The sequence below is a fragment of the Rhamphochromis longiceps genome, linkage group LG9 (assembly GCF_057381845.1).
Source record: "Rhamphochromis longiceps isolate RC_006_pf linkage group LG9, R_longiceps_female_GT1.1, whole genome shotgun sequence".
NCBI classification, from domain to species: Eukaryota; Metazoa; Chordata; class Actinopteri; order Cichliformes; family Cichlidae; genus Rhamphochromis; species Rhamphochromis longiceps.
In genome coordinates, this window is record NC_140565.1 from 15141140 (window position 1) to 15168102 (window position 26963).

The 26963-nt window shown below is 41.4% G+C and overlaps 1 protein-coding gene across 1 annotated transcript in view; it reads right to left on the bottom strand.

Annotated features, from left to right (window-relative positions):
• Window positions 1-22760: 22760 nt before the first annotated feature.
• The window catches only part of ofcc1 (orofacial cleft 1 candidate 1), a 74401-nt gene continuing 70198 nt past the window's right edge, over window positions 22761-26963 (bottom strand). Inside the window, exons 22-23 of the mRNA XM_085417765.1 lie at window positions 23387-23519; window positions 22761-23191 (exon numbers count right to left, since the gene is read on the bottom strand). Coding sequence (XP_085273891.1) covers window positions 23118-23191; window positions 23387-23519 — 207 coding nt within the window. The 3' untranslated portion in view covers window positions 22761-23117. The remainder of the gene's footprint in view (window positions 23192-23386; window positions 23520-26963) is intronic.

A 26963-nucleotide genomic window follows, 5' to 3' on the forward strand; every position in this document is an offset into this window, starting at 1 on the left:
TACCTGAAACAAGATGTGGTACTCCTATTTTTTTATTAAGCAAGACTAATCCAACCTGGGTTGTTATTTACTTCCTGATAGTATATGCCATCAGTACTTTACGCTGGCTGTTCAGATGCTTCAGGGAAGCACAGCAAGGAGATATTACAATCTCTCTGGCAGGCCAGGCCTCTCAGGCACAGCTAACAAAGTCTTCCTACTCTTCCCTGCCCAGAAGCTCTCCAGCGCTTGATAAATGCTGCTTTATAGAGGCCTTATTATGCAACCGTTCACTCGATTATGTCACGATGTTTACAGGGTATAAAAAAAGAAGGGGGAATTGAAAAGGCCACAATCAAAGGTTTGCAAATAATGCATTCAAAAGTGCTGCACCAAAGACCAAATGAACAGTAAGTGAAGCCTCTTTCATCCAGTAGACAGTAGTTACTGAATTACTCTTCTTGCATAGACTTAGCGGAGATCCATCTTGGTACCGTGAACCTGTCATAGAGCAATGAAGGGGAATCCAGCGCCCATCTGAAACAAATGACAAAGTCTATCGCCCAAGGCCCAACTCTCCCTCTTCTTAACAGCTATGCTGAGAAGCCATCACTGTCCACAAAATATGATAAAACCCATGCCATAATAGGATTCATAAACATGCCCAAATACAATTTGCTGAGATGTATTTCAGGAAAAGACAATCATTTACAACTTCTGAGGGGGATTTAGAATAAGTATGTTTGTATGCAAATCCGGCAAACACGTTTTATGTACTCCGCACCCACAGATCATGAAAGCGCATTAGATTTATGGCAATGCATGTGCATAATTGTGAAAATGGTGGGGTGGGGGAAAAGAAGGAGAAGAAGAAGAGGTCTCAGGATTTATACTGAGACCTTTTTTGGGGGGTTTTGATTAGTGTAGAACGAGCCCAGCTTTCATGCCCCCAACATGGAAAACAAACGCTGCCACTTGGCTGAGTCCTGGGCATCAGGGCCCCCATTGCTTCCACATGGGATGCCGCCAACATTCGCTTTTGGCAATAAAGATAGCTGAGGACAAAAAAACAGGCAGCAAGTACCTCTTGGCAAGTTCTTATTGCAAGCAGGGCTTCTTAATTTATATATGTTTTATTTTTTTATAAAACCCGTTATGAGGAAAAAGTTAAACAGGAGAGGAATTTGGAGACTGGAGAATTATTCTGCTGCTTTAGTTTTGAAGAAATTCATTAATTAAACAGGGATTGACTTTATTATGTTAACATTACATTTTTCTTTATTTTTTCAGACATTAAAGATCATTTTCTGACTGATGTCATGGTTGCATTCCTCGCCACATTTCGCCACGTTTTTTGTTTTCTTCTCCCGTCAAGAAACTAAAGGACGTTTGTCTTCTGTGAAGATATGACTTTAAATACAGACACCATTATTGTGTGTAATGACTTTTTTTTCCAGACATGCTCTTATGTAAACACCGTTAGAAAGTTTATTCCAATAAAGTTCAATTTATAAACTCATTTATTACCAATAAAGAAGAATCCTAACCTCATTTTGACATGTTTTCTTTTTCTCACTCACATTATGTCTCGATTGTTGCTCTTTGCATAAATGTGGCGTAAATTTGGGTGTCTGAGACAGCAGCCACCTCTTCCTCTATTTGAACTACTGGTGGGAGAGAAATAGGAAAGGCGTGGGGGGGTTACCCAGGAATCTGGAGGTTTTTTTGGAATGAGAGTTCAAAGGAACTCCCCGCAGCCTACATAAACCACCCTCAATTGGCACAAAGAGGAAACTCAATTTGCAGGGAGCTGTGCTGTATACTTTTTATAGAGGAACTTTTAGTCATTAGGCCATATACTCCATCTCACTCAAAGAGCCAGGCGACGCGGCAGGAGGCTGCAACGTGCTTCTTCTACACAAAAAAGCAGGACAGAACCACCCCCCCCCCCCCCCCCCCCCCGTCAACTCTAGAGGAGAGAGAAAAAAGAAAAGAAAATGGTCTTAATGAGAGCCTAGTTAGTTCCTGTGTCTTCAGATGGTGTCCTGTTTGTTCGGCAAAGCAGGGGGATCTGTGTTAACCCTTCCACAACGAAATCTGCTTAGATGGTGTAATCCTATCTAGTATGCATGTAGCAGTCTTCAGGCGGGGCTGTGCGGGAAAAACAGCCAAAGATGCTGTATCAAATCAAACATATGTGTGAAAGAAGCACACTCTTTTGGGCAACAATCAGGCCGCATTGAAAGAGACTGAATTTGTTCTGAAAATCTAGTTTAGGGTTGTCATATTCATTTTAGTCAAATGGGATTTGAGAACAAAACGCAGTTTGAAACATGACAAAAGCAGACCCAATAGTTGATCTGTTTATAAAGAGAAAAAAGGAGAAAAACACATCTGCATTCTCTGTTCAGTCACTGTAGGACTTAAAGCAAGTCCACAGCACCTTAAATGAAATTGGGGGATATTATGACACACATTTAATACTAAAAGTTATTAAATACAATCATCTGAATATTATTGATGTAAATATTTTAGTACAATGGAGTTGGAAGTCATAAATAAAAGAAGTGCATTGGCAACGAGACATTTACTTATTGAAATTATGAGCTAGGAATGCATTTATATGTGTGTCATTTTCTTCTTCTTTGCATTGAAGTAGCAAGCATGAGACTTTGTTCCTGTCTTTTTGGAATTGCTGTGGTAAACAAAATCCTGTCATTCCAGTGTTTACTTTTTTTTACTCGTTTGCTAAGTGAGCAAGTCTAATCTAAAGCCGTGTGTGCAGGTGGAGAAAATAAAGTTGCATTGCATTTGTGTGCTGCAACAATCATTAGGTTTATTTTCAGTTAAGACTCCAAACGCTATCATTCATAATCTCCACCACCTCCTCTAGCCCACCTGGGTTCTTGCTAACCTTTGCGAACTTTGACCTTACCACACAACCCTTTGCCAGCCATCATATTTGTCTCTTTGTGTCCTTTGTTGCCCTTCTCTCCTCCCCATTCTCCCCCTTCACTATATATGGCAGATTAATGACAGCTAATAATATCTGATGTTCCTGGACATTGCGTCTGGTAATGAGATGCATTCCCAATGGGTAGGCAAGGTGTCACCACTAACAAATTCACCATTGCTGTGCGCAATTAGCCTGTAAAAAGGGTGGAAAAATACACTAAATCAGTATCGGCCAAGATGGATGAAGTGTGCTGAAAGAAAAATACCCCTTTGTTGCCAAAAACCCAGCATTGAAGAAGAGAGGGGGAGCGAGAAAAATGTCTCTTTTCCTCCTCCACATCTTTCTCCTGCAGGAGATGTGGACAGGTTACCTTTATGGAAACATTATTCCTTGACTGCTCCCTGGCAGGAGTTCATTACAGCTCAGCCCAACGTTGAAATATTCTCCGCAAAATGTCAGCATATGTAAATGAGGACTCAGCACTCATTCGCATGTCATGTTTTGTTAAAAGTTGTTGCAACCTCTCTTTGCTCGTTATTTCTGCCTTTCCTTTCCCCATTCTTCCTCATCAACAAGAATTCCGTCTACTTCCGAAACGATAGATGTCCGCTAAAAAAGGACGGAAAGGAAAATGTCTACTGGTGTATTTGTACAGTACTGATGATCCCTGGCGGCCATTTTTGATTTAATAAAGTATTAAATATTTTCAGTTTAAAATAAGACATGAAAGAGTTGTTGTCTCTTTAAAAAAAAAAAAAAAGTTAAATCTGAGACCAAATAATCGATTTTCTGTGTTATGTGGCTGTATTTATATCTGTACTAGTAGGCCATATTAAATCATGTTCAACAGTATTGATCCCTCAGGGCAGTTTAAATATTAGTGAGCATTAAATCAATATCAATGCAGGCTGTTGTTACACACTAAAAGGACGCTGGCATGATTCAACATTTATGCAAAACAACAGCTAAACTCTGGCATAATGTCTTGGCTGGTGCCATCCTCACTGTACAGGCCCTGTGGCTACTCCAAATGATGAGAATGGATAGAGCTTCCATTCACAACCATCCATGTGCGCCCAGTAGCTTAAAGCATCAACTAGTTGCCCAGTCATTCCCCAATGTGACAGCTAGCTGCAGTCAGAGCAAGCGTCTAACGCTACACTAATGCTGAAACACCACCCACTTCTTTGCTGTGAACTTGCGCGATATCAGTGCTGATCAGCACCAGAATAAAAACTCTTTTTCTTACAAATCTGCGCGTGACGCTGGCTTAGATGGAGGGCAATATGGTAAATAATTTCCCACTTTTTTGGCGTCTTGTAGGGGGGGGTGCTCAATTTATGCTACTATGCATGCATGAATGCATTGACTTCTCAGCGTTGCACTGTTAAAAATTCATTTTATGCAAGGGTACAGTTTGAAGTTGCCAACTAGTTCACCTAGAGCTGTAAGAAAAGGGGATTTAGTGCATTGCGCCGCTGAAAAGAAAACTGCAGTACTCCCATATTCAACAGCCAGCTCCCTGCTCTGTTCTGTGCCCCTACTTTACCCGTATGCACAGGCTGGATCTGTGGGGGCTCTATCAGCAGCCTGATGAAAATTACATTCACACCCGCGCCATTCCTGCCTATACAGTCTACATTATGCAACAGATGAGCATTGGGGCCATGGTGTCTAAGTTTGATAGCATTTCTTAAGCAGGATCAGACTGGAAGCGCGGGAGGAGTGTTGGCAGTGATGTGAATTTGATGAGTTCAACAGTAAAAATATTCACTTTTCACGTATAATGAGTATGACAAACAGGTCGGCGCTGGGTAGACTTTTCGAGTAGACTTTTCAGGGGGTGAATCTTCTTTGCAATATCATTATGTGGGGTAAAATTGATATAAAAATGAACTTTTTGGAATAATTGACTCTGTGCTCATAAGGAGAGGGGATCCCGTCATTTGTTATGAGCCAAATGTATGCTACAATATAGGAAATCCAGTTAGAAGAAAAGTGATGAGTTTCAGGAAGGCACTGAAATCTACATGCAAATGCATAATAATCACACATCTACAATATTGCAGTGTTAAGAAAAAAAATACCTTGGATTCAATTATCATGTGGGCTGGAATAATCATAATGTTATTGGAAACTCAATTATGGAGGCAAGCCATGTCTGGAAATTAGCTGAACTTAGCTAAGGCAAGTCAGCCCCTTGAATTCATCAAGTATGGATTATCACAGTATTACATGTTCACTTTGATTCTGCTGTCCAAAGACAAACATTCACAGTCACTGCTGCATAGTCCCTACGTTTGTTTTATTCATGAACTGCGCTCTGATCTATTATACATACAAAACTGATTCTATGCTGATCGCCCCAGGCTAAGAGGCTCAGACATAGAATTAATTATATTATATACACATGCATGATAATTGTGTACGATTCGGTCAAACACAGAGGTATTTCTCTATGCGTGATTACCATTGTTGCTTCACCGGCAATTATTTTCATTATTGTTGCTAATATTGTTAATGTTATTGTTTTCTCATTACAGCATTTCTCTGGGGCTTATAATATGTGTTATTAGAATGTATGTGACCGCTACTCTGGAATAAATCATGGCATTGGCTGACGAGGCCCATGACATTAATACATAAACTGCATGCTCATATAGCAAGAAAATGACTTTGAAATTAAACACCAGGCTAGCACAGGTCGGGCACAGGAAATAGAGATAAGGGTGCTAATTCATTAAAAAATATTAATGAAATATCCCCCTCTACACAGCATGCATGGAGACAACCATACTTTTGAATATTGCAACATTAAAAGCATTTCCTCTGGCTGATATGAACAGTAGATCTATCTTTATTATTAATAAGTTGATACTTTTAGCCTGTTTTCCACGCCTGAACGTGATTGAAAATATCATTTCCATTTGGTACTGGGAGCATCATGCATGGTTTTGTTATCAAATTCCAACACACACTGTGAGGTGATCCCAGCCCAAGATTGTCCAAAGACATTTACAATAAATACATCGGCTTTATGCAGATATGAAAAAAAAGGTCAATTGCATGCCTGGGTAGCATTTCTAATAACCATATTTAGGCCTGGACCATGAAAAAAAAGGTGCAAGGAACTTTATTGATATTTGCATAGATTCATCCACAATGTGAGAGCATTAGAAGGTCATAAAGAAGACAAAGGATCTTGTAGCACAAGAGGAAATTCCCTTCATTTTAAATGATCAGGGATGTTAGACGAATTATGCTAGTCCTATAATTTCTTCTTTTTTTTTTCTGTTGGCCAGCATCGAGGATTCTTGTCATTTGTGCGTTCCTGTCCTTGTGTGCATATCAGTGTGTATGCTTCTGTCAACTTTGAGAGTTCCTTTCAGTTCACTCTGTCACCAGCCTTACCCCCGTTCCCTCTGCACCACTGCTTGCCATGGCTGAGCTGGGGAACATGCAGCCTCGCTTCGAGACGACTTCAATCCCCTATTATCAGGAGAGCGCACATTGCCGCTCACAAGGGTTTAATTTATTTGTGCCTGTTTCAGCCCAAGATTAAAGTTTAATTGGCGCTGACTGGCAGCTCCCAAGTTTTGACTAATTCTCCTTATCGGGAATCCTTACCGAGTAGCTGTGGGCAATGTGAGGCCTGCCTGCCTGCTTGCCTGCCTGTGTGCATGGCAGCGGTGCCCCCCTCCTCCTCCCCCCCACACACACATTCAACATAGTAATCCTTTATTTTAATTAGTCGATATATTGAGTACCTGTGACTTTGTGTTTATTTGAGTTGTGCGTTTTCTACTCGTGTGAGCTAGTGTGAAACCAATTATGTGCATTTGGGATTTTTAAATATGTGTGTGTGTGTGTGTGTTTGCATGGTATTACGTGTGTTTGCTCCATTACTCCTTGGCAAGGCCCCTAAAAGCTTTTGAATTGTTGGGTAATAAGACACGCATCATATTATTTAGTCCGGACTTAATAATTGATTTGTAAAGGTGTAACCATTGTACTCTGTACACAGACCACTCGTGTTTCCGAAACACAGCCTGAGCCTTTGTGATACATGCACATGTAAGCATTAGCAGGAACCACGTCTATGTTGGGAAACAGGATGGGAAGAAATGCTAGTTAAAAAATCAACTTTTTTGTGGGTTGAATCTGCCTATATGCCGCCCCATTTTCCATGAATCATTTCGGCATAAATCATTACTGTGTCTTACCACAGAAGGATTGCATTTCCATAAATGCGTGTTTATGCCAGAGAAATACAAGCGTAAATAACACTGATAATCTCAGTCTGTGTTTGATCAGCCAAATCTGAGTCTCAGGGTGCAATCATTTGTGACCTGTAATATTAGCGGCAGCTATTAAAAGCTGTAGAGGATTTGCAAAGCTTCATTTAGTCAGTCGGGGAGATGTGCGTGAAATAGAGTTCCTTTGGTCGTAACTAATGTCTCTAATTCTAATGAGCAGAGCTTCTGTGTTGCAGCTACATGCTCCTAAACTGGGAAGCACTGGATTAAGAGAGTTCTCATGAGGGCAAATGGACCCTAGTTCAAAGTCATCATCTTTGATCATGCGTGCAGATGTACAAACTGGCATAAAAGCCTGTTTCAAATCCCTCTGCTGATGTACTATGCATGCTTAAACCACGCATACTCCCTTTCATCCTACAAATTTGAGACACATTTGAATGTATGACCCTGACTTTTTTCCAACATTTGATAATTTGTCAGTGTTCCCCCATAAAAGGTTTGGATGCAACCCTACCAAAACCTACTTAGTACCACCCTTTATCCTGTATTAAATTACAGTTGTTTTAGAGGCTTTAATAAATAAACGATTTCAAAGAGAAAAAATAGAAAAAGAGCAGAGAAGAGAGTAAACAGACATCTATGCTGGGAATTGAGGACTGAAAAGAAAAAGTCAGGAAGGAAGGAGGGGCTGACGCAACTTCGGAGAGTGGATCGGAATAAAAATTAGTGACACATGTAAACAGAAGAAGAAGGAAAAAAAGGAGGAGGAGGAGGGTGGGGGTGACTGGGCCAGGCTGGCCGGCTGGAAACAGTTTCTCATTCGGCAGAGCAAATCTGGGATAACGCCAAAACTCACAGGTAGCATGAGTGCTGTGTCCAGCTGGAGACGGCAGGTTCCCCTGTAGTACCAATAATGACTTAATATTCAATCTCTGGCTACATTAGCACATTTCCAGGTTGGGCTTGGCTGTGTGAGCAGACATACCACCACTGATTAGATGTATGCGGTAGAACAGAGCACACAGTGGAAACAGCTCCTTGCTCCTTTATACATATGTGACTTCAGCTTCAACTTCTGTTGATAGAAATCTTAAAAATTCAAAAAAGAAGGAGAAAAAATTTAAATAGATATTCCACCTTCTGCAGCTCTCCCCTCCCTGTTGTAAGCCCAGGTGTCAGGGGGCATATTGTGCTTCCTACACACCAAAAAAACAGGTGAAAGTCTTCTTGTTCCTGCTACGGTCTGCAAAGAAGTGTGATTAGCCAAAGTCTCCCATAGCCCAGGTCTTCTAAACCCTGTAAACAGAGCAAAGAAGAGCTGCAGGAGTCTAGTCCCCTGCACTTGCATGTGATGAAAGGTTGTTATGGATTTTTATTTGGTTCAGTAATGCCAAAAAAAACATGTTGCCAAGCAATGTACATAATCAATTTATCACAGGTAAGTCTGTCTCACAGAAGCTCTTTCATGACCTTTCGTCTTTTCAAAACTTGAGAAAAAAACAGTACAACGTTCAGGAGATACATTTATTATTTTCCTTGCCAGACGTTGATGAGACTATCAATTTTACTCTCATCTGTTTCTTATGTATGAAGCTGCAGTTTGACTTGCTTAGCACTTGTCCAAAAGCAATGGAGTTTTTGAAAAAAGGCACACTAGTGAGATTTAGAGGTGGTTCTGGGTGGATGTTTGTTATCCGGTGAGCTGTTTAGCTAATCTAACCACATGTTTAAAGGGTTAGCTAAGGACAATACTATCACTATACTATACAACACTTCAAACTACAGTTTGTATTATGATACTTTCCCTGGTGCCGTATAAATCATAAAATCAATGCCTAGACACCATAACAAAACATTTTTTTTTCTAATTTGGGTTTCCTGTCAATCAAAATGTAAAACTAGGAAGAAGCAGTACAAGGATGAAAAACTGAGAGATAACTTCTTTAGTGATTCTGCTCTGATGTTATCTTATTGAAAGAGACAGCAAGCTTGTTGAAGTGTAGAAGAAGATACTTGTGAATGATGTTTTGTAGTTGGTGTGGTGTTTGCTGAAGTGGCCCTGTAGCATCACACACGTCCTCACAGGCAAAACAGAGAGGGCCAGGACACACATGCACTGACAAACACTCACTCACACACACACACGGATACACGCTCCTCCTTGAACTTGGTGAGACTTTTCGCTGGGAGTCATTATTTGGAACAGAGGGGAATGGAGTGTGTCTACCATGCACGTGTGTGTTTGGAAGTCAAGGGTGGAAGTGTGAAGGGCTGTCAGCTTGCTGAGATGGGGGCGGTTGTCCCTAATGAATCCCCCAGGTTTGAGGGTCCTTTTATTGACGGCTGCTAATTTCACCTGACACTGCTGAGCCGCTGCTGAGCACGGCCTCGCAACCAATCGGCATGCATCAGTCTCAATCAGAAAGGAGATGCCCCCTTTCTGGTGGTCACGTGCACGCTCACGCACAGACATGAACACTTTATACCGGGTCAGGGCTGCTATCAGGGTTCCCACATCGCCCGTCCCCAAGGAGAGCACCTGATCCTGACCAGGAGGAAGGTTTTTACTGAGTCTACCTCCACCTGACCTCTAGGTGCTAAAGACTGTTCTGACTTTGTTGTCACATCTGTCACACCTGAGGAAGAGGGCTAGCCGCTCTGGAGAAACACACTAATACAACACTCAGGGCCTCTTCTCTTCTCTTAGTAAAAACCCTTGACGAAACACTTTGGCTTATTGCCATCTTTGCACGCTCAATGAAAAGTGTTCTAAGACGCGGTTTGCACCACCTGACGAGCGGCAGACTAGATTCCTCTTGAGCTGAAGTCAAGCAGCACCAAACAAACAGCACCCAGCAGACACAGATTGTGTCACGCTTTTGAGCTTGAGCACTTTGGAAGCACTTCCAAATAACCAGGATTTCCTATAAAAAGAGTGTATGAATCCATGTTATATGTTAATTTATTTCTTTTATTAGCTCAAAGTCTGATATGTGCATGCTTACTTCAGCATTCAGACGGTGTCAGTAACTTGGCTGGAGAACTCTCACATATAACACAGATGCATGATGGCAGTCTCTGCTGGTCATCTGTGCAGCAATAACTCCACAAACATCTCTTTAATTCAGAAATCTGACAAATGCACAACCATCGTCTGCCTTCATCATCCTCCCACTGGTCCTTTTATTTGGGCTTTTTTTTCCAAGGTCGTTACTCCGGGGCACGAAAAAAAAAAAGCTTCTTTCTGCCATCCACTGTCGAGTTATGATGAACAAATCGTAAGGCAAGAGTTGTTTACAGGAGAAACAAAAAAACAAGAAACAATGTTGAAAAATGGGCTCCGCAGTTAGCTTTTGCGAAACAATTAATGTTGCTTGTGGTGGGCAAAAGCGCTCGGGGCCAAAACCCATCTCTCGTTCTCCTCAGCTTGTGTATGTAGTTGACGTTGTGGGTTTCTCACTGTGTCAAGATAGAACATATTCAAATGTGTATTGCTATTAAATGTTAATTTGCACAACAGATGAATGTCAAGTACAGCACTTTATCAAGAAAATGCCCCTTTGTTTCAGCATGCAAAGAGCTGGGCTTCCACCAAGTCGAATGAGCTCTTGATTTTGGCATTAAAGAAAAACTTATCATATTTCTTTCCGAGCTTTGAAAAGTTTGTTCTTGTTTTTCCACCTAGCTTCACATTTGGAAGCGGTTGATGTTTTGTTCAGCTTGACAGCAGAAAGCTTTTAATGCAACTTATTTAAATAAAAGCTCTTTTTCTTTCAGCGGTGATCAAAACACTCATTTCTCTACTTCTGCTACACTGTACCGCGATGAGAAATGAATCTGAGCGAACAGCTTGAGCTGTCCGCAGACACAAAGTGGCTAATATGCTCGCTCTGTGCGGAGTGAGGTGTCTTGATGAGAGCCTTTATTGGAAAAATGTCTTTAAGCACTAAAGATAACACTTTTTATCGCAGCTAGCTTAGTGTGTTGATAGATGGAGATTATCAGTGGCAACGGAGAGTTGTGCCTCTCAACACTTGAGTGAGAATTTTAAATCCAAACTCAAACAGCGTTTGATTCCTTAATGCCTCATGTATCTTCAGCTAAAGAGTAGGTTAAACAATACTCTTACTGTTGCTTTTTTGAGAGAAAGGTTTGGCTACTACGCCCGCGCCTTCATCCTTTTTATATTACTCTACAGTTTTGTTCATGAATCCCTAGAAATGATGTTGGTGTGTCATATTAGGCTATGTGGGCTGTTTTATTCATACGTCATTCTTAAAATTATTAAAAAACGGTCTCGACCAGAGCTTGAGCTTTTGTTCCCTGTCTGTACTGTAGCTAAACCACAAAGCAATGTCCAGAGGTGAGTCAGCCCCGCTCTCTTTCATCTACACATGCACTAAAGCGCCCCTGTCAGAAGTGCTCTCAGTGCATACACACCTGACACCTTCTCCCAGCCGCGATGAAGACACACAGCACGCTCGCACTCCAGATGCTGATGCGGAGACACAAAGAAAGGAAACAGCCTTCTGTGCCTCACACCCAAAGCTTGAGCTGATGTTGCTTGACACAGTCAAAACAAAGCTCGGTGTTCCTTCACCGCTACGTTAAGCATCGAGGATGGTGTGTCAGACCTTACCTGCTTCCTGTTTAAAGGCTCCATGGAAACACGTAGTGACGAAGCCACCTGGTCAGTGTCAGCAGAAGTCAGTATGAGACAGATAACAGGGGAAGGGGAAATGGGGAATAAAGGAACACCAGATCCTCATACCGTTTCCCTTTAGTGAACCGCTGTCTGTATTTACCAGCATTACTTTGATCTAAAGCAGCACCATGCTGTATGTTGTCGGTCCCTGCTAGATTTTTCCACAATGCTGCTCTTTGGACTTAATTTAGACAATATGGCATTGTACTAAACCCTCACATGGAGTGTTAATCACCCTGGATTAAAGTGCTTCTGGGACACATGTGAGAGGTAATTCTCAGAAATATTTCTCTGATAATGAACCTGTTTCTTATTTTTTATTTTATTTTTTGAGCTCTAGTGTTGTCAGATGTAGCACATTGAGGCTAGAGAAACACAAGATGCCTCCGGGGGATTTTCTTTAAGCTGCTTGTGCATTTTAAGAAGTTACATACATAAAATGTATTCCTAGTGTCAGCCTATTATTTATTGATAACTAAAGCTGTCCCATGTATTCATATTTTGTATTTTGTAAGCTTGATAATAATAATAATAACAATGATAATAATAGATTCGGGAACATAATCTAGAAATTGTGGCTGATTTAAATGACAGTTGATTATGTAACGTGTCACTCTGTGCTTTTGAAGAAAGTGAAATATTGTACAATAGATACACAAGTTCTCCCAGAGTGACTCCAGTGGTGCTGTTCTTTGGCTGAATCCAACAACTGGGGAAATCCCAATGATCAAGTCTAAAAAGCTGCTAGCTGATTTGCAGTATCTGCAATTAATTTACTTCCATTTTTGTGAAAAACTGTAAACAATCACGGTGATAAAAGTAGGGCACTGCAGCACAAGTGCAACGCAGAAGGAGAAGCAGAACGCGCGCATGTTTTTTTTCAGCCTTCCCCCAAATTGAGGCCACACTTTTAAGGTCAGCAGAGTGCGAGGAAGTGCAGCGGGTTGCAGAATGTTGCTGGCACTTAGCTTGGCGCACTTCTGAACCTCGTAGACGTCTGTGGCAAGGTCACCGCAGGAAGCATAAATGGGAGTTGATGGCTCCGTTGTTCCGTGTCATCCGACGTGCTCGCCACCATATTTTTTTTTCAGGGACGGCACTACTGAGCGCAGCTGACGTCGTATGTGAAGAAAGGAGGAAGGCGATGTTGAAAACGTGTGCGTGTGTGTGTAGGGGGGGGCAAAAAATAGAGCCGAGGTTGATGTTATTAAGACACAAGCTTCAGTTAGCCCACACAATGTGACGATGGGAAATAATTGAGGCATCTCCCATTTTAAACCTGAGACAGCTTTTCACGCTAGCCTTCACAAACACACATCCTTGAGCCTTACGCCGTGCGAGTGCAAGTTTTTCAAATCTCCCCTTTCAAATGCAAAGGGATAATGGAAGCTGGTGATGCGAGGGCCAGAGTTGTCCTGATTCTCCGCTCATCCTTTTTCTACTAGAGACTTTCTTTCTTTTCTTTTTTTTACTTTGGGAATGCATTGTTTTACTGCAAATTATAACCATAAAAAAGCCTCTGATCCCCCATTCTGTTAAATTAATAGAATTACGCAAAAAATGTAATGATAGCAATTAAGTCTTGAAAATGCAAATTTTATAGTCAAGGACGATTACCTCATTTATAGCATGTGCTGGAATGATGCCAGACGAAGGTAATTTAGATCCGGGTTGCTCACGGTTACATCATGATGAATATGAGGCGAATGGGGCCTCATCGCGTACCTCCAGTCACCCAACTCTCAATCAAACGAAGAGGCGGCGGGTGGGGGAGTTCTAGGGGATGAGGCGTACGTATGCTGTTAGGGACAGCTCTCCCCCAAGAAAGAAAGACATACATCAGGAGTAAATGGGACTGAAGGAGGTTATTCTACAGGTATTTCTCAAAGATTTTTTTTATGTCTGTGTGTGTGTCTGTGGCATTTAAAAGGGCACTACGCACTGACCATAGGTTTTAAAGTGTCTGCTCTTGACTTCCGTGACTTTACAAATATTATGCATTCCAGCAACTTCCCACCAAGAGAAACAGTAATGCACTTTACAACCAATCTTGACATTTTAGACCAGGCTTTGATGGAAGCATCTCAGATGACAGCGAATGTCCTGTTAACCTCATAACGTTTATTGTCCCAGATTAAAAAGTCACATCAAAAGTCCGCTCACAAATGACATTTAAATGCACAGGTTTTTGAACGATAACTGCATTTGGCTGAGCAAAATACTCACATTAGTTAATTATTCGAGAAGGCACCTGTGAATGGCATGAATCTTTTATGGTGTGTGCGGGTGGGAGGGTGGGGGGGGTCTGCCTGGTGTCACGATATCTAATAGCTTAACATTTCACTTTAGCACTCCCTCGCTAGGGCAGTATAACCCAGGTCTGCCCTAATCAAAAAAATGCTTTACATGCTAGAGTGTGATGCTAACTTGAGTCCAAATCATGGGTGCTATTTTTGTTGTTGTTGTTTTTTTTAATAAATCCTGAATTACTGTCTGTCTGCCACTGCTTTAATCACTGTGGAGGATAACTGATCGCCATGAAAATCAAGAAAAAGATCATTTTGCTTTGGTGGTTTCAGTCGTATTTTCAAATATACTGATTTAGTTTGAGATCACCTCTAGGGAGAGACAATAGGGTAAAAAAAAAAGAAAAACGCCAAGATAAAATAAGAGAAATAGCACAAATATCCCTCCTGTTTCTTTTAAAACTGGAAAGCCATTTAACTAACATTTCACCCAGGCCTGGCTATTACACAGTCTATTGACACACATTGCACCCGGGCTGGACTCATTCTCAACCCCATCCATCGGTCACACAGAATGTCCCCTGGTAGGCAGAGGCCTGCGACGTTAATGGAAATGGGGCGATGCTGGGAGCATAGAGCCTGGAGAAGCCTGGATGATCCCTCAGGCCATGGCTGCCACGGGATGAAATAGAGAGACTATTACAGCAGAGTTGTAAAGCCCCACACGCTCCACGCACTATCATAATAGAATATTGATTCTATCAGATGCCAGGCCCCAGCCTGTCCCCGCAATGAAGAAAAGAGCACTAAAGGTCACTGTGCAAAAGAACAGTGTGGGGGAAGAGAGACAGAAGAGCAGAGAGGCAGAGTGGACAGGAAAGAACGAGTGGACTGCTGCTGATGCGATGCTGCATTTGTCCAATAACAGAACTTATAATGCTGGAGGCTCCGAGCTATAACTGTTCGAAAAAAGTGTAACGGCAAATATATATATATATATATTGTTCCCAAGCATGTATGAATAAAGTTAAATAAATCTGAACTTCATTTCTGTTGTTCAATTAAACTTCTTTTTCCACTATTTTTTACTTTTTTTTTGCATTGCTGCATCTGTCTCCACAGCCATAAGTAACAGGGAAGCAATTTCAACCATTAATTGTTGATCAAGGCGGTTGGGAAAAGCGCCAAAGGAAAAGGATGACAAATAAGCGCCCACCACGCGAACAGCAGTACAAATTACACCACAAGCAGGAGACGTTTATGCTTGATTGGAGCAATTTAATGTTTTCTTACAAAAAAAAGCCCACAAATCCTGGGAGGACAGTTAAGGAAATGACTTTTTAATCATCCAAGGAGCCGCTGCGCCTTGTATCTCCTGATGGCCCCATATTGAAGACTTGAAGCCATTAGGAGAAGGACTTCATTGGTAGAAGCTGTTGTTAGCAACAGTTGGGCTTTTTAGGGATGAACTAGTCCAAACTGAAGAGCGCCTGGGATGAAACACTGGAAACATCTGATGTGCATTTCTTTTTTTCTTTATAAATAATGGTTTTAAAAATTCTGTTCTTTGTTCAGGCCGCTTGCTGCGTACATACGCGTCGATAATATATGTTTTATAAGATTCGACACAGCTGCAAATCTACTCCCATTAAATTATAATTTATGGAGTATAGATTTAATTGGGCTCTAAGGCTTTTAGGAGAAACCCAAAACACAGTTTTACTAAAACAGCACAAAGTTTTGCACCCTGCCTACAACCATCCCACTCTGTAACTCTGCGAGTCAGGAGAGGCGTATGCTTAACAGTGCCACTGTGCATTAGGAGATTGACTAATCTTTGCTGTGACATTATGGCCTGTATACAAACTTCATGATGAATTCTGTTTTTCCTGGCCCTTGGAAAATATATTCATGAAATTTCAATGTCCGATGAGACAAGTCATCTTTTAACCAGAGCTTGACTGTGACATTCCATTCCTCATTTCTTTACCAGGCAAGGCTTTATTTTAGTCAAATAAATATCCATTTGTCTTGCTGTATTTCTTTTTTTCCTTCTCCCCAATTCACAGACGTCCCCGGTAATTGAACAGTAGTTGTTGTCGAGAGGCCCCAGCAAATGAAACTGCCATTGTAGCATCAAAAATAATCAATTTGATGAGTCTTGTATATACTCCCATACTAAGTAATGCGATATTGATTTGCCACTCTGATGTAGTACTCCTCTCCTGCACCAGAATGATTATTGGCTTTTGACAAATTCCAGCACAATCTTTTATTCCCTCCCTCCTCGCTCTGCCCAGCCACCTCCTTTGTCTCAAAGTCCTCGGCACCAGTGCTACACGGCAGCCTGTCTTTCCGTGTGTTTGTAGCACACTCGGACAATAAAAGACGACTTCCTTTATTTCTTCTATCCTTTATTGCTAAACAACAGTGGGAATACAATTTGACCCAATCAGTCTGCATCAAACCATTTTACACGCAGCTCAATTTGCATCTAAAAGACATCCAATTTCATCTCCTTTGCTTTCCTTCACCTTCGCACACAAGCCTGCACGCACACACGCGCACCTTTAAGTTATTATGTTTCACAGTGTTGTGAGGTATTGTGGATGGTAGCTCTGAAAAACTAATACATTATTTAAATCCAAATCACCCTCCCCTGTCCAGCTACGTTATGGATGACAATAATGCTGCCAGCCCACAATCCACTGCCGCCACACCCCCACCTCTCTTTGCGCACTCTTTCTTTTACTCTTCACAACTTCTTGTGATGCCACCCCCCCCCCCCCCCCCCCCTTCCTGAATCAAAGGGATGCCAAGGACCGAGACAGTCATATAGAAGGAGTGATGGCTGGGCAGTGAAATGAGCGGATAAGAGCTGATAGATGGACGAGGAAGGGGATTGATGGCATTCAGGTGCGGAGAGGTGAAGGAGGGAAGGAAAATGATAGATGAGCGATGGGTGCTGGGGTGGAGGGTTGAAGAGGGTGTGTGTGTTGGGGAAAGATGAAAAGATGGCAAGCCTCAACGCCAGGTCAGTCTGTATTGATTAATGTGTACATAATAAAGAAAGTGAGACACCTGGGTGAGGCCATGGTTCACTCGGTGTCTGCTTTAACAAGAAGTGTACTGTATGCGTGTGCGAGCGCGCGTTTAAGATCTGAGACCGCTAAATATGCCGATGCCTGCATTTTACTCCCAGAAATGCCAAAGGGTGTCTACAGAAATGAATAAATGAACAAGTACAGTATCTGTGCGTGTGCACCTGGGCATGCGTCTTTTTGTGTGGCGCATTTAGCTGTGTGCGTGTGTGTGTTCGTGCATGCTGCAGGCTGCATTCCCTATGCGCTGTGCATGAAAACACTTCACACACATGCACACACGCATACAACAAGGGCCTGCTCATGGAAAAATCAATTTGATGGTGATAGAAATATGCTTGAATTTGATAGATTGATCTGAGCTCCACAGAGAATCTGTCCGAAGCCAAATAATGGTTAGGAGCCAGTGACCTCGAGATCTCTGCAGAAAACAATAATTATGACCACACTGTATATGCCTGGAATAAGCATAAAGGCGTGAAAGATGAACACTAATGTTACAAATATTGTGTTTCAGCATAAAACAAAAACCTGGAACTTTCAACAATAATTGCATTCACACTGTCAACACTTCTGTTTTCTTCTCAAATATGTGTCTTCTGGTACGCATCATTTACCCTAGTTAACTATTTCCTGGCCACCTAATGATTCTCACTAAACTTGGTCACTTAAAGACAACAAACCCTGGTTACTATAGTAAACTTAGAGTGCTGTGAGTACTTTTCGAATGCATAAATTCGTAGGCGGACGTCAATAGATTATACAAATATTGCCTAAAGTAAAATGTTTTACAGAGGTATCAATAATGAACACACATGAAACAAATAAAACACAAAAACCACACAAAAGCCTGAACAGATGAGTTTTAAGCTCCTATAGAGTCAGGGGTGAGAAGAATGGATGGTAAGCCGGTTTGGACTGTACAGTATCCTCAGTTTTTAGACGGGTAAGTGCAATCACAAGAATGGCTCTGAGCATAAATAAAGATATAAAAAGAATTAAGAAACAAAACAAAATAAAAGACAAATATTATTTTATAGATTAAACTAAACTGAAAAAATAAATGTCACAAAACCCAGATTCAAATGCATCATGTTCAGCATGCAGACATTTATGGTAATGCCTGTGTCCAATTTCTTCTTGGCAAATGCATTAACTGAGGCGAGTAAGACAGACTGATGGTGTGAAGCCAAAGCATGCTGGAGGTCCTGTGGGTAGCATAGAATTAACTGGTCCAGCCCTATTGTCAGGAACAGCCTAATGAAAATAAAGTTTCTCAAATATATTCTGCCATTTTTTTTTCCAATTATGTTACAGGAGCCAAAGGTTTTCCATATGAAAAACATTTCCAGGCTCAGACTGAGTCCTTTAAGTGTTTTGGTGGAGAATATGATATTAAATTGCCCAAGTCTAATTTTTTAAGTAGCTGTTCATAATTGCAAATGAAAAAATATGCTAACATGTGACCTGGTCTTTTTCTCTCAAGGCTGGATCTGCCAACAGAAAAATCTTAATATTACCTACCAAGCCTAACATCAGCACAGCCACTTTTTGAGTGATGAGTCTCCTACAGGAACCAACAGCTGTATGTGCAAATCATGCATATAAATCAATTACCGGGGCCCTATGTACTTTAAATGCACCCATTAATTAAGCAATGTCAGACACAATGAACCGTGAAGTTCATTACATTTTTAGCATTCAAACCCAGGATTATTTGAAGAGTGCATGAGAGAGAGGGAGACGGGTTTACCTAATGATTAGCCCCATAGCTCAATGTCGGGCAGACGCCAGCGGAAATTTCAGGAAAGCTGTTGCAAGAGGAGACAGAACAGCAGTGAGCTGTCTCAGCAATCTACAAAACATGAAAGGGTTGATCAAAAGGAAGCCGGGAACAACAACAACAACAACTATGAGCTGTGCCCACTTTTTAAACTTTCAGCTCCAAAGAGCTTGATGCAACCGCTTAAACAACAATAGATCATCCAGTAGACGGTCAAGCTGCTGGATTGGAAAGCTGGATTGGAAAGAGACATACTTTACAGCCTCTTTTCCATTTTCTGAAGCTGTGCAAGCATCGCTCTGCACAAATGAAACACAAGACATACAGCAGCAGTCACTTTAGAAAGTATTCATATACCTTAACTTTTGTTTTTAAAGAGTAAAACTGATATTTTTACTTACGGTGCACCCAAGAAACTATAATGATGCTAAAAATGATTCAAAATCTCTTAGTTTCCACACTTAGAAGCCCATTTGGTAACAAACACAGTCCTGCTGAGGTGATAGTGTAACGTATGAGCCAGATGATAATCACCAGATCTGGTCTCGGGAGTTCTGACCAAAATTTCTGACTGATCAAATATGCTGTCAGGTTTATTCACATGTGGTTTGGCAAACTACATGCAGACATATCAAGATAATTTATACACACACAGTAAATCATGCAATTGTGTTAAACTGAAGTACTTCATAGAAGCAGCAGAGTTGTCTTAATCGGGAAATTGAACAACACAAGGTTTCCTTTTAGGTTTCCTTATAGCTATGGAGACATCCAGGTGTCGTGTACCTGTAGCGTTTGTGAGTGCCTTGCGTGCATTTGTGTGTTTTTTGTGAACTGTGTTGCCAGGCTGTAGTTTGGTTCAAGTTGCTATGAGATGACAGCAGAAATGGTGGTAGTGGTGGTGGTGGTGGTGAGGGTGGGGGGGGAGCTCATAGAGAAGAATCTGGGCCCAGCTGCCTGGCATTAAGCAATGACCTCTGCATAATGAAAGATGGCAACAACATTTCCCACTCATTACAAGGTTCCACACTGTGACAAGATTTGCATATTCATATATTTTTCCCTTCACCACCCCACCTCCCCCCCCCCTTTCTTTTTTTTTTTTCTTTCCCCCCCACTGCAAATTATTTTTCCTGTGAGCAGGACATCTGCCTCCCCGACACTGCTCTGGAAGAGGAAAAATAAATAAATATGTGTGTGTAGAGAGGCACATGATCTATCCAGATGCCACAGAAATATGGCACGATGTTGACATCGTCACATACCCCAACCGTGTGGATTTTCCACAGCTTAAGCACCAGGGAATTCTTTTCGGGGTCAGCGGAGAAGAATACAGCCTGAGCATAAAAACCTGACAGAGGTCTGGAGTGTATATCTGTTTTGCATAATATTGTTCTTCCACAGTGGCACGAATGCTGCCATCGCACTGGTGTTGAGGTTTTACGGAGACCCTACTAAATTCATTTGACAAGAGGATCAGCGGACTTGCTGCTAAAGCTAGATCGCTATGCCTTGTATCTGATTTGGCACAATCTAAAGCAGAGGGATGCTTTCTTTAAAAATAACACATGAAATAATAGATAAAATAACGTAGCACACCCTTCTGACTCTAATGGTGCACACTCTATAAAAAAGTTTTGGATTTTAAGAAGTGTGTGCCAAGCAGTGCAGAGAAATACAAGATTTGGATTAACACTCGATCACTCTCTATGGTCTCAGACCTTCTTAAGGTCCCAAAGCAACAAGCTCTTCCACTCTTTACAAGACATAATACAATTTCAATATCAAACAAAGCGATGCCATAAATGGGGTTGTGCAAATAGAGAATCCAGGCGTGTATGCCAAAGACTAAAGGTAGAAAATTCCTCATCAAAAGAAATGCTCGGTTGCCTTAAAAACAGGTTTGAAAAGAAGAAAAAAAAGTAGGAATTTGAATCCCTTTTATTTAGTTGAGCAACTTTAATTCAAATGAATCAGGCTGAGCTGCACCCGCCAACCCTGCCCGAAGAGTTGCCGATCTCAACGTGCAGCATAACGATCACGGCAGCACTTCTGAATACAAACTGTTTTATGTGAATACCTCAAGCTGAGGGCTACATAAATATAGAATTAGACAAAGTGTTATTTTTTCTTTTTATGTTTTATTTTCCCCCCTCTGTTCTCACTCTCCAGCAACATCCCCAGGTTGGGTTGGCTGCAAGCAGATGCAGGCACTTACTTCAAAAAGTTGCTGCTCCCTTATGATAGCACTGCAAAAAGGTTTTCTTTTAACTTAAATCAGCAAATGTGTGTAGCAGAGACCTAGCGGCGTGTTTCTCTCCCCTCAGAAATAATTGCTCCCAGGGATCAATTTGAAATTTAAATCGCTATGAAACGGTGTTTGTCATTAGCAATCAAATATTTGAACCGCTGAAATACCTTTGCCCCCTCCGTTTCTGCACCCTCTGCCCCTAGTTGGGAAAAGAAAATACTGCACGGGGCTTTGTTTTGATGATTGCGAACAGAAAAAGGTGATGGAGCTCCCAGAGAACATCACACGAAAGAGAAAGGAGGACAAAGAAGAGCCATTCATCAAATTTTCTCTATTTATATATGAAAAAAGAGAATAACGTGCCGAAGCAAACGAGAAAACAGGTGAAATATGTCCATCATTTAGCTGCGATGACCTCAGACCAAGGTCATGTCACATATATACTATAGAACAAAGTAAGACAGAGGACACTGAGTAGGTCCGTGAAATGACGCAGGCAGCAAGGTAAGAAAATTAGAGAAAGAGCTTCCTGTCATCTCTGAAAAACAGCGTCTCTGTTTAATGTTCATTTCAGGGCTGATTGAATTGGTGGGTGTAGCACTGTCACCGTTAATGGAGCGATCTCTAATTAGCTCTGTAGGTTCTGGCTAGTGTCAAAGGCAGACAGAAGGGCAAGGTGCAACACTACTCTGACACATCCTGCGAATGCTGGAGGTACACTGTGATAAACAAATAGCTGACATTTGCATAAATTACAGATAACCTATCAACAAGTATGCCGATGTCTTCTAACTTCATTTTCTGTATTAAAAATGGACTTATGAGCCTTAAAGTGCTTTCATTATTCTCCCTCTTTTATAGGGATGGAGAGGCCTCTTGTATGTGTGTGTGTGTCCATACGCACTGTGCACCGGGCCATAGGGGCAGGGCTGTGATGGTTTAAACATGGAGGTGAGGAGCAACTTCAAGGCAAAAGTAAGGTGTGTTCGCGATAATGATGGGCCGCAAAAGGGCGCTATCGCCATTCAGCAAGACCCAGAAGTTGATCTATAATGGCTGCCCATAAAGGAGAATCATCATCAATGAAAATGACAGGTTATTAAGATCCGATTTTAGGGGGGTGGCAGGGGGTGCTATGGCTTTAGTATGATAGGTTAGCTATCTATAAAACCTTTAAAGCCTGGCCCTCAATGACAGCAGTCCCGATCCTCATCTCCCTCCACCCTGTGCAGAGACACATGCTAATAAGCTCACAACCTTTAATTAAGCAATATGTGTAAGTAGGCGGCCATTACAGTCTGATTTGTGAGCCACTTCATTACACTAAGCACCGGCTAGCAGACACATATTCAATACAAATCAAGCTGGCCTGAATATTATCCTGCTTAATGTGGGGCCAATATTGATATTTTATCACTCGTGTTCTGATTAGTGACTTTAAGAATCTTCATATTTCATTGTGTTGAGGCAGTCCCCAGCACTTAACAACCTGTATCCATTAGAAGTGGTGGTGAAGTATTTATTTGCTTTATTAGGTCACAGATGGCTTATCAGTTCACATACACCATTTATGTTTACTTGCACAGGGTCTCAAGAGTGAAAAGTACAGTGCATTTCTCACTGTGATTCTTTGAAGTACTACACAATACACAGAACAGGGGGATGTTTTTTGTAACTACTAAAAAACAAACAGGTGATGAGAGCTGTTGTCAGATTAATACACGCTGATTTTAACACAAAGAGCAGGAAAAGTAACATTCAGAATGCATAACTTCTGCAGTGCATTGCTAAATGATCAATAAGAGGACTCAGTGTTTATTCTCTCTTCCATCTGGTGTCATTGATTGAGGTCTTGTAGTGCAAAACTGGAGTCACACCTGTTTCCTCCTATTGGCTCAACACGATGGGACCCTAAGGGCAATGAAACGACTGATAAAACTGTGTCAATAACAGGTAGGTTTGCACAAGCAAGAGAGTCAAACGTGTGTGAGGTGAGGTGACTGGGACGACTGAATGTGCTGTAGTTGTGTGCTCTGAGTGTGACGAGCTAACTGTGAAAAACATATTTTTGTTACAGTGATAGAAATAACAGAGAGAGACACTCACGCCAGAATCGTTTCTTTCGTTTCCGTAGCTGGAGAGCGTCGCCTCCTTTGTCCTCCCTCTGTTTGTCAGAGCTCTGAGCCGGGCAGGGCACCGTGCTGGATGCGTTGTCGAGGCCTTCTATGTCACCCATCACCTTCAGAAAAAGAAAAAAAAAAACTCACCCAAAGCATGCTTAAATCAGCCAGGTAGCATAAACGAGAAAAGGTGACAAAAAAGAAATGAACAGCACAACAATGATAAACCCGACTGTTTCAGGAGCCCCCGCGGCCTGTAAACGTATCAAGCGTCACAAAGTGCAGGTTGAACTTGGATGACAGTGACTGAGATTGGCAGAAGAACTGCAATTTTCCTCGAGGCCTGCGAATAGTGTTGTCATGCACAGTCTCTTCCTCTGTCCCCGTGCTTAGAGTGAAGTTGGAGGAGAAGCAGAAATGGAGACTTTATATGACACACTACCTCTCGTCCCAGAGGGGAAACGGCTCTCACAACTCTGGGTTGGCCTACTTATATACAGTGATAGGAAATATAACTTAAATCTCACTGGTATAAGCAATTACAGAATGATGAACCACACATTTGTCAAAAAAAAAGGCATATAAAAGAAGAGAATAATGTTTATCAGGTTGTGCTATACATCAAGTGGTCAGGCTGAAAATGCAGGCTGGCACAAAAGCACCCTATACATGAAACCAGTCTATATATTCAAAGTTTAGTTTTGCAAGTGTTGACAAAAAAATGTTTTCTTTTCTATTATTTATTTCATTTTAGCTCATTTTTTTATTTTTTCTAAAATTAGTATAAACTTGCTTGACAATTGCCTGTGGTGTACTTCAGGGAAGTCCTCCTATTAAACAGATATGACTGCCAGGGAGGCATTAATCTCCTCATGCAACATATAGTACATAGCCAAGGACATTCCCCTCCCTAATTCTTTTCCTCTGCCTCTCGTAGACACACGCGGCACATGAAACGACATCACACACACGCACGCACACAGAGAGCGCGCTCACTTCCTGTAAAAATCAAATTCATATTTCTGAGGGCTGCCGATGACCTCACGGCAAATGAAGCGCAGGTCTTCAGCTCCACAGCGGCAATCAAACATGCAGCAGAGTAATTACAAAAGAGGGGTAGGAGGGAGAATTGATGTGGTTTGTCAATTAATGTTGCTGCAAGGTGTTTTTTCAAAAGGTTAACTTCTTCATATTGTCTGCATGTTAAATTAGGTCAATATTGGTCCGGTGAAGAGTCGTCGTGTGCAGAAGGACAGTGGACTGAGCTGTGGGAAGGAAAACACACACACACACACATGCACACACACACACACAAACAGCTCTGTTAATGAGAGATGGTATATAATGATTATTATGAAACCTCTTCCCAACTTTGCATTGCTCTGCATCATTATTATCATATTTGTTTGCTTTGTCACTGTACTTGTAAAACTCCATAAGTCCAGCTGGGAAGGTAAACTAATAAATGTTATGGAGTTGAAACCGTATGTGTCTAAACTGCATAGCTTTGGTTTCTACAAACAGTTAAGTGCATTCCCAGAACAGGGAGAGAGAGAGAGGGGAGGGAAAAAAAAGCACAGCTGAAATTGCAGAAAAAAAAGTGTTTTTATTTATACAAGTCGCTGGAGATGCTCATCATCAGCGTTTTTTCCGAGCCATAAATAATTTGCAGAGAGAGGTAATATTCAAGCTGGCAGAGCCTTAGTTGTGCATCTTTAATGGAAGTTTTACAGAAGCTGAGCCAGTTCTTGCATATGCTGCTGCCTCCCATATGGAGGAAAGGAGACAAAAGGAGCACAGTTGGCTTGTCCTATCTTTTTATAAGTCCATCGACACTTAAATGTTAGCCCCGGAGAAAAAACGACACAGGGGGACATAAACCCACTGTGGTTTTAGGAGGGAAGATAATGACTTTGCCTGCATTAATTTCTTCATCAGCCATCTTGTTTCTCCAGACAGAGTGGTTATGAGTCCTTCTCTGAAGGTCCTAGGTTATATAGATGCATTTCCCTGCATAATTTTGGCCCTAACAGTTGTTGTCAGCAGTGCGTTTTGTGAGTCGGCAGCTGTGGAACATCTGTTTATAGGTAATGAGTGTTTGAAAAGCTACACCTCACTTTACCTTTAATGTCTTTTATTGGAGCACACTGATGGGAACGTAGCTTTAACTTTTTCTATTGTTGTGATTCAGCGAGAAGATTCCTTCAACATGGTCCATATTACAGACACCTGCCTTGGGCAACAAACTGAACGAGAGCATATGATGGATCATTAATATTAACTTTCTTTAAACAGAATTCAATATGCAAGTCAATAAAGACTTGAGCATCAGTTAATTTTTACGACGCACCCACGATTTCAGCTTTCCTCCGTTTGGTCCTACGTGTCACCGAGGACGGAAACAGAGGAAAGAAAAGAACGGAGCTGTTTCAACAGTAGCTGAATAAACAACAGAAATAGGTTAGTTTCTCGTGACTCTCGCTCAGAAGTTCATTTTACAGCAAATCAAAAAGTACACACCTAACTGTTTTGCTCCTTCCAAACGGTGTCTTACAGTGTCTATAGCTCAGGGCACTTCTTCTGGGACTTGCTTTTTAAAATGTGCATTTAGGCAAATCTTGAGTGTATATGTGTTGCGTTATGCAAAGCTACAGGCCCCTCGAGCTGTGGTCATGTTAGGCTAAGGGCGGAACAAGTCCTCCAGGGCACCGATGTCCAGGACGCTGCCTGAAAAAACAAAGGTTTTTAAAGGAAATGAGGCATCAGTCAATATTTCCACAATAAATGGAAACAGACTCCTTAAGTAGTAAGATTAGCTTTTAAGCTAACTGAGGCGGAGAATCGAGTACTGTCAGTACACAGTTTAATTAAGATAAATGCTTTTGTCACTGGTTGTGAAAATTTCACAAATAAAGAATCCATGCAACTGTAGTGTAACCACATCATCACATCTCAAAACATGTTTTTTACATAAAAAAACATGTTTTGAGATGTTTTTATATATATATATATATATATATATATATATATATATATATATATATATATATATATATATATAATTTGTGCTGTTCTCATCTCTCAGCAGCAGTCACCTTACATTTTAAAGCCATTTTGTATATAGGACCCGGCTGCAGTGTGTATATCACTGCCAGAATTACATAAAGCACTAATAAAATCAGCTCAAGTGTTCTTCCAAGTGCTGGGGATGCCCTTTGGAGATTCTTAGATCTTGCCCTATACATAAAACCAGTCTATATATCCAGGGGATTAGTTTTGCATATGTAAAGAGGGGATCTGTTCTGAAAAGCAAAAGGAAGCGACAAAGTACTCTATTGGCAACTCCGCACATCGGCACTATCATACCCACCACTGGCGGGTGAAAGAGGATGCCATCAGCATGTCTTGCTGCTGGGGGTCCTTTGCCTGTGAAGTTGCAAGGAACAGACAGCAATACCCACGGGACATTGTGTGTGTGTGTGTGTGTGTGTGTGTGTGTGTGTGTGTGTGTGTGTGTGTGTGTGTGTGTGTGTGTGTAAGAGAGAGAGAAAAGGGATCAACAG